The sequence below is a fragment of the Clupea harengus genome, unplaced genomic scaffold, assembly GCF_900700415.2.
Source record: "Clupea harengus unplaced genomic scaffold, Ch_v2.0.2, whole genome shotgun sequence".
NCBI lineage: Eukaryota > Metazoa > Chordata > Actinopteri > Clupeiformes > Clupeidae > Clupea > Clupea harengus.
The window spans coordinates 1-11,150 of record NW_024880705.1 but is presented as its reverse complement, the minus strand read 5'-3'; the positions used below and the strand labels follow the sequence as shown (position 1 = coordinate 11,150).

The 11,150-nt window shown below is 42.9% G+C and overlaps 1 protein-coding gene across 1 annotated transcript; it reads right to left on the bottom strand.

Moving 5' to 3' along the window:
* Window positions 1–2,885: 2,885 nt before the first annotated feature.
* On the bottom strand, window positions 2,886–11,118 carry LOC122132559 (retinol dehydrogenase 11-like). The gene is made up of 6 exons (XM_042707235.1): window positions 10,824–11,118; window positions 9,610–9,849; window positions 6,712–6,801; window positions 6,182–6,370; window positions 5,149–5,258; window positions 2,886–4,249 (listed from the first exon to the last, which is right to left on the bottom strand). Exons 1-6 carry the CDS (start codon window positions 10,984–10,986, stop codon window positions 4,070–4,072), a joined length of 972 nt encoding a protein of 323 aa, XP_042563169.1. The 5' UTR covers window positions 10,987–11,118; the 3' UTR covers window positions 2,886–4,069.
* Window positions 11,119–11,150: the final 32 nt, after the last annotated feature.

Here is an 11,150-nt window from a genome sequence, read left to right as displayed (position 1 = left end):
TCTCTAACTCGTATTCATTCTCTTGTTTATGCTGTATCTCCTCTGAAACTTGTCATTTCAAAAATTAGGTTGAAAAATGTGTTACCATTTGAGAAAGTACCCCGTGGGTTGAATATGTTTGTGTGTCTATATTTATTTTCTTTATTTATTTGCATTTGTAGATGTGTAATAATGTGTAATCATTAGTGCTGTCAAACGATTAAAATATTTAATCGCGACTAATCGCATTTATGTCATAGTTAACTCAAAATGAATCGCGATTAATCGCAAATTTTTATCTATTCTAAATGTCCCTTCATTTATTTATTTTTTCCATCATTTTATTTTTATTTTAATGCCCTTATCAACATGGAAAAGTGAATTGGCTTGCTTTATGCAAATGTTTTATTTTATTGAAAACCAACATTGCCAAATAGGGCGGTACAAAATAAAATTTCAGGTAAACAAGGACTCAGCCTATAGTGCAGTTAAACCATGGCTTAATATTGTATTTTTTTTTTCAAGTTTGCTGGGAACATAGCAGTCAGGCCTCTTATTTCAGAAACAATGAACCGTAACAGTTAGGTTACCAATAAAAGGTAAGCCTACTACTTCTTTGCTTTCAGCCAGCTGCCTATTGACATTTTCAGACAACAGTGAAGCTTGCTTCTTTTGCACAACACAACTTTTAAAAGTAAACTTTCCATTCAGAAGCTTTTTATCATCCATTTCGCCGTATGTCGCTCACCATTCACTCTCAAACTGTAACGTTAGCCTACTACACAGTTTGCGAGGCCAAAAAGAACGTTAATCTAAAAATAAAAAAATAAATAAAAAGAAATCTCTCGCGTTAATCTCGCGATAAAATAATTAACGGCGTTAAAATGGGTTTGCGTTAACGCCATAAACTGACAGCACTAGTAATCATGTGTTTGTGTGTTGGCGTGTGTGTGTGTGTGTGTGTGTGTGTGTGTGTGTGTGTGTGTGTGTAGCTACAGAAAGAGTGAAGATGCGCGGTGCTGTGCTGGGATGCCTGCTGCTGTGTGCCATGGCCCTGCTGGCCGAGCAGGCAGAGGGACACGTCACCTTCTTCAGTCCCAATCAGATGAGGACCCTGCAGGTAAGGCAGAGGACCCGCCGCATAGGAGATGCAGGGCGCATGGAGAAGGGAAGGGTTTAGCTCTCAGGTATATTTCTCACTGGTGTAGGCATCTATCTGTTATTCCCCAGGGCTGATGGAGAAGGGAAGGGTTTAGCTCTCAGGTTTATTACTCACGGGTAAAGTCACTTATGCCATCGCAGTCACCGTATTCATGTGTACAAGACAAAAATGTTACTGTATTTATTTGCAACGTAACTCAGGGGGAGTACTTGTACTCTATAGCACTGCACTTTGTTGTACTCTTAATGTTTTTTTTTTGCTTATTGTATTGCTGTTGTGTTATATGTTGTCCCTTGTGGCACCAACAGTAGCAGCGCTCCAAATTTCATTGTATGCAAATACAATGACAATAAGTGCTTTTCAATTTCAATTTGTCTAGGCATTTTGACAATTGTATACAGTCAGATAGATAGATGTCTATGTTATTCGAATATGCATTGACCATGCAAAGCATGGATACTCACTTTCCCCTGAGGTAGAGTAGATAGGTCTTGATTACTGTGACGACAGCAACATAGATGTGCATAGATGTCCATACAGTATATCGCACCAATCACACCACATATATCATACTTCCCATAGAAATACATCTCTCCACTCTGTGATGGCCTTTGCCCGTTTGATTTGTGTTGTTCCTGTGAATGGGAGTATGAAGAATCAGGATTTTAATGATTCTAATGCTACCCAAGTAGAATATGTGGTGGCACCACCCTGTGGTGGGATGAAGGATAGCTCTCCACAGCTGCTTTATCTAACTCCCATAGGCCCTATGAATGGCACTGTGGAAGGCTGAACACTAACTCACTCATTTAATCAGGAAACATATGTTGTTGTTATGTGGTTATGTGGTTATGTGGTGGTGATGGTGTCTTGCTGTTTGCTGTGTGCTGATGTTGCTGTGTTCTGTTTGGTCATGGTTGTGTTGGTCTCTGCTCACTGGTTATGTAAGAAGCAAGAAGCAAAGCTAGAAAAGCAAAAAGAACTGGGGCCTCGTTCAGAGGATGGCACACCTGAGGATACATCAGTTCAGCCAGTACCACAGGAGGAGCCCGAGGCCCAGGTAAGTGTGTGCGTGTGCGTGGGTGGAGAGATAGAGAGATGGATGGATAGATAGATAGATAGAGAGAGAGAGAGAGAGAGAGAGAGAGAGTCAAACTTAAGTAATTCACTGTTGTGTCTGCAGGGGACAAAGGTTGAGATCTCTATCAGACTGAGTGGCGAACAGCTGGATCATGTAACACAGGCAATCATAAAGGATGCGCTGGAAAATGGAGGTAAGACCCTTGACATGTCACAACTTGACGTTAAACTTAGTATGCTTACCTGCCTGCCATAAACTTACCTACTTACTTCTTACTTGCCACACACACGCATGCAGAGAGAGAGAGAGCGTTCTTGTGACCTGTCTATGCTTCTCTGGGCAGCTGCTTGAGGAGAGAGCTGTTTCACACTTATCTGCAGACTGCTGCTGATAGACATCACCGTCCATCCATCATGAGCTCATTTTATGTCCTGTGAAAATGGATAAATAAAGCTAAGTTATCATTTCAGCACCGCCTCATGTCATTTCATTTTATGTCTTAACTCTACACCCATGGCTTAAGATGGCCACTGGATGGCGCTGTTACATAGAATTGTCTTCTTTCTTTGCTCACCGTTAAATGGGTTCCTTCCTTTCTTTTCTGTTTCTGTTTCTGAAAAATTCCATATTCCTTTGCTGATGATTGAAATTTATTTCCAAACCTTTTGAATAACTGTCTTTATTTGAACCAACGATAAACCCATGATTTGAACAATTAACCCTTCAGTGTTTTAAATGTTGCTGTCGTGATCTAAATTAATTTTACTTCAAAATTAATTATTTTAATTATCAAGTAATTATTTTAATACGATGTTCAACACAGAACAGCTGAAGGGTTACGCTTGAGATTGTAAGAGTTTGCAGGCCATGGCATGGCAGAGGGACAGATGGAGGATGGTGCCATGTTATCTGTGTCTGTGTTATCTGTCTTTCACACACTGAATTTGACCAATGTGCCTTCTAGGATTCAGTGTGCTGTTACATGCCTTCTTGTACTGTTGACCAACAGAATGTTTCTGTTGATGGATGCATAAGTTGAACATGAGTTCATAAGTTAACCATATTAAAATACCTGGATAACCTCAGCAAACATGAAAAGACACATCAAAGACATGCATAGACATACAGAGGGTATTGTACACTTGCTACTACAGCTCAGTGTGCACATTTATCTTGAAGATAACATAAGGAGAGATAGTTCAGTCTAAGAAGTAAGGGGGAGACCAGCTTTCATCTTTCAAGTGGAAATGACTGAATAGAAATCTTCAATAGAAAGGGTCAAAATAAAGACTCTATTACAGAAACAGCAGCTTTATTGTAAAACAAACATGGTTCCTAATCATAAAAGAGACATAACTTCTGTTGTTGTATATTTGATAGTAAGATGTACAAAAATACACATTTTTATATCAAATGTAGTAGCATTTCTGATAAATGGGGGCAAGTAACATTAGTTCAGAGACGCCCCCTATATGTGCTGTTTGTGTTGTATTATTTATACGGATTAATATGGCATAATGTTGGACTGGAAAGTAATGGAAAGGAATTTGACCTTGCTAGTGTTGCTATTGTTGGTCAGTAAGTGCTTTTAAGCGTCATGGTTGAACAGTGTACCGAGCTGATGAATTCTACCCAATCTTCATCACTGCTAACTTATCAGACAGGGGTCAAATCAGAAAATCAGTTATCAAGAACAAAAACAAGAACAAATGCTGCTCTGAAATGAGGGCAAATCCACCTCATGGCAGCTAGACTATGAAACATAACTGAAAAGGGGACCTCAGGTTTATAAAAACAGTATAGGTGCCTGGGCCTGACTGATAAGATGGTCAGGGTGTCTGTGGAGGTTAAAGTTTGGAGGTCAGTCTCTCGCAAAACTCAAAGCTCTTGAGGGCAATGGCGGGGTCGCGGGCGGTCGGCGAGGGCTTCACCAGGGAGCAGTCGCTGTCAAAGTACTTCCCAGAGATCCCCTCCGTCTCCTCAGCTACCGCACAATAGATGGTACTTACGGCCCCTTCTTCAGAAGTCTGACACACACAGACACACACACACACATACACACACACACAATGTTAGTATGCCCGTTTCTTTTACTACTTTTAAAGCATGTTTCAAGCATGTTTCAAGGTCATTTTATATATTTGTTATATAGACCTATATATATATAATAATATATATATATACAGTACCAGTCAAAAGTTTGGACTATATATATATATATATATGGATAAGGATATATCAGGCATTCTGCAGAATAGACAAAAATAGTTCCGTCATTCATGCAAACCATCAGCTGAAATGAATCATGCCTATAAGTCAACTTGAAACATGAGCAGGGTGCTATGATTCACATTTCGGTCCTCTGAGGTTATTTAGTGTCAGCTTTGACAGACTTTTAACTTTACTCTTTCCCTTTTTGCTTTTTGAAAGGCAGTACTTTCCAAAAAATGCACACACACACACACTCAGAGTTTTCAGGAATGCAAACCTGGCTTCCAGTCAGAAAAAGCAGAAGCCTTAAAATGCCTTCTGTAAGCAATACAAATCAGTCATTCTTGGTTTAGTGGTGGTCTTTGTGTGTCTGAGTTCAAGTTCAGTGAATTAACAGCTACTACAATTAGTCTTAGATTGATACTTTGCTGCGTTTCAGTCTGAAAACGTGCACGCACGCACGCACGCACGCACGCACGCACGCACACACACACACACACAAACCCAACCACACACACACACAAACTCAACCACACACACACACACACACACACACACACAGTCAAGCTCAGGTGGTTTATCATCTGAGGTTCTTGCCATGTCTTACACACATTCTAGAAAAGAAAAATAGATGGATAACATCCTCATAGTCATCACAACAGTAGGCAAGAACCTAGAATGATTGACAGTCGGCAGGGTAAATGTCGTGGTTTACCTTGAAGAAGAAAAATCCAACCAGTTTGAAGATGAATTGCACCACCCAGTTATAGTGTCGCATCACTTCGGTCATCACTACTCCCGGGTGCAGAGAGTTCGCGGTCACATCTGACACACACCAACAAACACAACCGCAAACACACAGACACAGCACACACACACACACACTTAAATACACAAATGCACACATACAAACACACTAACATAGGGACAGTACAAAGAGCTAAACTTTTAGCCAAGAGCAATTGCACAAAAGCATTAACACAGATTAGCTCTTTTCTACCCTTGTGTAATGTTAGGCATACCCCAAATGCAGAGCTGTCAGAAACCTCATGATGTTGACATTGTGCAATGACCCGTGGGTGGTTTAACAGTCATGACATTAGCTTGACTAAAGACATCTTCTGCCTCTGTGAGTCACATCTGAAACAAGTAAAGTTGTGTGGCCAGGACCTCAATTCCTATCTGCTCAGCACTGCAAAAATTCAGCTTTTAATAAAGAGAAAAAAAGTAATAAAATGGGGGATATATTACTTAAAAAAAGCAAATGTATCTGCCAACAGAACAGGAAAATTTGACTTACCAAGATTTTTTATAAAAGAACCCAAATATATATTAAAACTAGTGTGGCCAGACTAAAAACAAGTACATTTGTCTTGATTCTGACTTTGACAAAGCAGTTTTGTACTACTCAATGGTGATCAAACTAGTTTCAAGCATTAACTTGCTCAGAACCCGTAATAAAATCTCAGTAAAAAGTTATAATATCTTATTAAGACAATTAAGGACTGAAACGCTTGAAGCAAGTGAAATACCTGGTAAGAAGATATATATTGGCAGACAAAAAACAAGCATATATTTCCTTGATTTAAGATATTTCGTCTTACTAAGATTTCAATTTTTGCAGTGAGTGGACTTCAAGATAGCTCATAAAACTCAAGGAGAGGTTGGGAGCATAACAGCGACTTCCATCCACGTCCAGGTTGAGGTTTATGAGAGGCTGGTGTGGTGAAATGCAGGTTGGTGGGTACCTGTGCCCTTAAGCCGTCTGGCAAGTTCGTTAGTCCAGAGGACATTGTGCAGCTTGGTGTGGTTGTACACTTCGTCCATGCGGTAGACAAGGTTGTTGCCGTGGAAATGAGAAAAGTCCACTTTCCCCCGCCAGTGGTTGACAGAAGACACATTGATGATGCGGGCTGGAGCTGAGCTCTTCAGACGGTCTGAGACACACACACACACACAGACACACACACACACAATTTCGGTTATGTTCTAACTGTGATAATTTACTTACACACGCAGCACATGTTATTTCTCTCATGTTTTCTCTTAATCTCCAAAGGTATGCAAATGTTCACAGCTAAACATTATCCACCATGAATTGACGCACAGTATGTTGTTTTTAAGACTGTGAGTGTGTATGCTTGAGTTACGAGGAGTGCCTGAGTGGTGCTCTGCAGTGCTTATGAACCTGAAGAAGTTACGTCATCCAGGAAATGGTTGCTATTTTACAGTAAACAGAAAACAGTTGGATTCTGGGGAACTGGGACAGAGGACTCACCCAGTAGAAGACTGGTTAGGAGAAATGGTCCTACGTGATTTGTTGCAAAGGAAACCTCGAGCCCATCAGCTGTAATGCCTCTAGGCAAACCTGCATGAATAAACACAGGCGCACACACACACACACATACACACACTCACCATAAATAATGAACAAATAAAGAATCAATAAAACAAACCCATACGCTTGGGCAAAAAAAAAAACATTTCAGTTCAGATGTCAGTTCCTATTTATAACTACGCAAATATTCTTCAGTAACATCAAAAACATGTCCTCAGAAGAACAATTGCCACAACGGCAAATGTTCGTCAGCATTTTCCTTCTTTGTAATCCAACCCTTCCCGTTTCCGCCTCTCACCAGACCTCAACCGGTACCAGAAAATCATTTCAATTTGATTCGTCAACATCCAGTAATTTCAGCCTCTGCTCTTTGATGGTGAGCTGCTTGAGTTTGCTGTGGTGTATCACTAGAATGAACGGTCTAATGGTCTATGACTTTAACAGTAGTCTACAACTATAGTCTGTAATTATGGCATATGAATCTTCTAAGCCTGTTGATGCAACAATGTACAAATGTACAGTCTCTGCGGTCGTTTTGCCATCACCCAGCAAACACAAGCCAGTGTGTACAGGAAATTCTGTTGATTAACTTGTGGTCTGTGCCTACAAGATTCCAGTGGGAAGCAAAACTTTCCCCCCTTTGCCAAGTTCCCCTTTCAGCAGTTTCTACATTGCCAGAGGAGAGCTGCACAATACGACAAGCTGCCTCCAACATTTACATTTACATTTAGTCATTTAGCAGACGCTTTTGTCCAAAGCGACGTACAAGGGAGAGAACAGTCAAGCTAAGAGCAATAAAAAAGCATGGTGTAACAATAAATACTACTTTACATGAGAATTAGAAAAACAACAACCTAGAAAAGAGGAAAAAGAAGTGCAGGAATGTAACTGCTGAAGTGCAAGTTAAGCGCTAGTCAGGTGCCAGTTAGGAGGGGAGGTGCTCTCTGAAGAGTTGGGTCTTCAAAAGCTTCTTGAAGGTAGAGAGGGACGCCCCTGCTCTGGTAGTACTAGGCAGTTCGTTCCACCAACGTGGAACTACAAATGAAAATAGTCTGGATTGCCGTGCTTGCACGGACGGCAGTGCCAAACGACGCTCACTAGACGAGCGCAGCGTCCTGGGTGTAACATTTGCCCTTACAAGAGCATTTAGGTAGGTGGGAGCAGAACCAGTAAGCACTCTGTAGGCAAGCATAAGTGACTTGAACTTAATGCGAGCAGCTACTGGCAGCCAGTGGAGCTCGATGAGTAGCGGGGTGACGTGTGCCCTCTTCGGTTGGTTGAACACCAGACGCGCCGCCGCGTTCTGGATCATCTGTAGTGGTTTCACCACGCAAGCCGGCAGGCCCGTTAGGAGGGCGTTGCAGTAGTCAAGGCGGGAGCTCACCAAGGTTTGCACCAGCAGCTGGGTGGCATACTGGGTTAGGTACGGCCTGATTTTGCGGATGTTGTATAGCGCAAAGCGTATACACGACCTGGAGACAGAGGCGATGTGGGCCGTGAAGGTCAGTTGGTCATCAATAATGACCCCGAGGTTTCTTGCTGTTTTGGATGGAGCAAGAGATAAAGAGTCAGTATTGATCTTGATGTTGTGGTGGATGACCTGTTTGGCTGGGAAGACCATCAGTTCCGTTTTGGCCAGGTTCAGCTGAAGGTGGTGATTTTTCATCCATGTGGATATATCAGCGAGACAGTCCGAAATCCGCGCCGAGACCGTGGTGTCCTCAGGAGGGAAAGACAGAAACAGTTGAGTTTTATCGGCATAACAGTGGTAGGAAAAACCATGCGAGCGGATGATAGGGCCCAACGAGGTGGTGTAAATGGCAAAGAGAAGTGGTCCCATCACCGAGCCTTGGGGCACCCCAGTGGTGAGGCGGTGAGGTACAGACAGCTGACCTTGCCATGACACGTTGAACGAGCGCCCAGTGAGGTAGGATTCAAACCAGGAGTGCGCATTGCCAGAAATGCCCATACTTGACAGTATGGACAGAAGGATGCGGTGGTTGACTGTATCAAACGCAGCTGATAAGTCAAGCAGGACGAGAGCCGAGGATTGAGCTGCTGCTCTAGCTGTTTTTAAGGCCTCCATTACAGACAACAGGGCTGTTTCGGTGGAGTGACCGCTTTTGAATCCAGACTGGTTCGGATCGAGGAGATTGTTCTTTGACAGGAACTCGGTGACCTGTTTGGAAGCTGCCCTCTCAATGGTTTTAGATAGGAGCGTGAGAAGTGAGACCGGTCGATAGTTTTCCACCTGAGTGGGATCGAGAGACGGCTTCTTGAGCAGCGGCGTTACCCGAGCCACTTTGAAACACAGGTGGAGCAATCAACCAAATATTTCACCTGCATGAGGTGTGTGTTTGTAACATATACAGACAACCATGTGATGCTCTTTCAGTTGTACCTGTACCTAGCACCCTGTTCAAACAGAAGGGGTTGCCCTAGTACAAGAGGTACAACATCACCAGTCCATCTCAAGCTTCCCCTCTGCCACAACTTGAATTGTTGAACGTCTGGCCATGGACAAAGGCACAACTATCAGGCCCCACATAATAAATCATCACAAATCACGAACAAAAAAGAAGCTGGAAAGCATACATTACTCTGCTTTGTGTTTTTCCTTGTTTCTTTAATAATTTGTTTCGGTCTTAGTTACGAACAAAGGAGGGCTTGTAGCTAAAAACTGTTATCCCAAGACAACGTAGCCTAACTCTAACAGTTCTCTGCCCCCCACCCCACCCAAATACCCAACTAGCACCTATATAGTACTGAAAGGATTCATACTTCATACTTAATTCTGTCTTATTATGCATGATCAGATCCTGCCTGCAGAGACAGTACCTGAGGCTCCAGCGTTGTTCACCAGGATGTGGACCTCTTTCTCCTCCCGTAGAATGTTGGTGGCGAACTCCCGCACGGACTCCAGCGAGGACACGTCCACCAGGCGCAGGTGTACGTCCGCGTTCCCGCTCAGCTGCCGGACCTCACGCACGGCGGCATTCCCTCGAGCTTCGCTCCGGCAAGCTAGGATCACACGTGCGCCCCGCCGTGCAAAGTCCAGGGCGATGAACTTCCCAATGCCTAGATTATGGAGCGGGGGTAAAAAATGATAAATGGTAAGGAGAGAAACAGACGGAGAGTGAGATTGAAAGAGAGACCAGAAAGAGTGAGTGGTCAACCCAGATTTCCCAAGGTCAAGGACAAGGTCTTTGCCAGCATTTGTGTACAATAACAGTAACAGAAACATGATATGAGAAAGCAGGTCATGGCCAGTGACACTGCACGTATCCACACACATGGCATACTGCCTACACTTGTTTTTTTAACCTGAGAAACATCTTTATTACAGATGACCATTTAAACATGCATGGTGCCTATAATCTTTCAAAAAAGGCGTAATGTCTTTAACAAGGGTTATAATCCACTCCCTGTGCTGATCTGCTAGGTTCGTCAAATTCGCGTTAGTCAATGCAAGCAACTGTTTATTAACTACTGCGAGGGCACAATCTCCAGCTGTCTCTGACTTGGGTCTACAAACAGACAAATAGTACCACAGTGAAATAATTAAATGTTATGCAACTCCTGGGGTGCACTAGAGTTATCTGGCTGAGTCACAGTAACGGTCTGAAGTGAATCTGGAACCATTTGTGCCTACTGAGCATGCATGGAGAAACATAAACCTCGCAGTCACTACAATCTGGAAGAGGGCACATCTGGAATACATCTGAGTCTCAGGACTGTGGAACCCTTTCCAATGAATCAGCCAGAGAAGACAGAGAAAAAAAGTGCACTGCAAATATCAGCAACACAAAGCCCCTGTGAACTCACCACACGCACATACACATGAAACAAGAAGCACAAAATCGATCTCATTCTCATAGATCAGGGCAATCTTGCACATCATGAAAGTTAAATACATATTATGTTTAAGCTAGTAGGGAACATCATCCAGTCAGTCACAAATTGATATAATCACGGAGCACAATGAAGAGTTTTTCAGTGCTGCATACAATTTATAATAACTGCACTGGGTAATATAAACGGCAGAAGTTCACCTGTATTGGCACCGGTGACAATGGCAGTTTTCCCCTTGAGCTCCACTTTACACGCGCGTGGGTCCCACGAGCCCCTTCGTTGTGATCGTACCACCAGCCCCAGGATGACTGTGGAGATCATCCACACAGGGTTATACACGATGTCCCTCAATTCCCAAGTCATTCTCACCAGTTGTGCGAAAGTGAAACGTCATACACGACCGTATAGGACCGAGGAGAGAAAACACAAAAGTTGAAGTGACAACGGCGTTCGATAAGGGGTAAAGTCCTGCTCCAGCACAATGACTGACGCTGTCCGTGGCATTTCCCTCAAACACTCCACCAAGT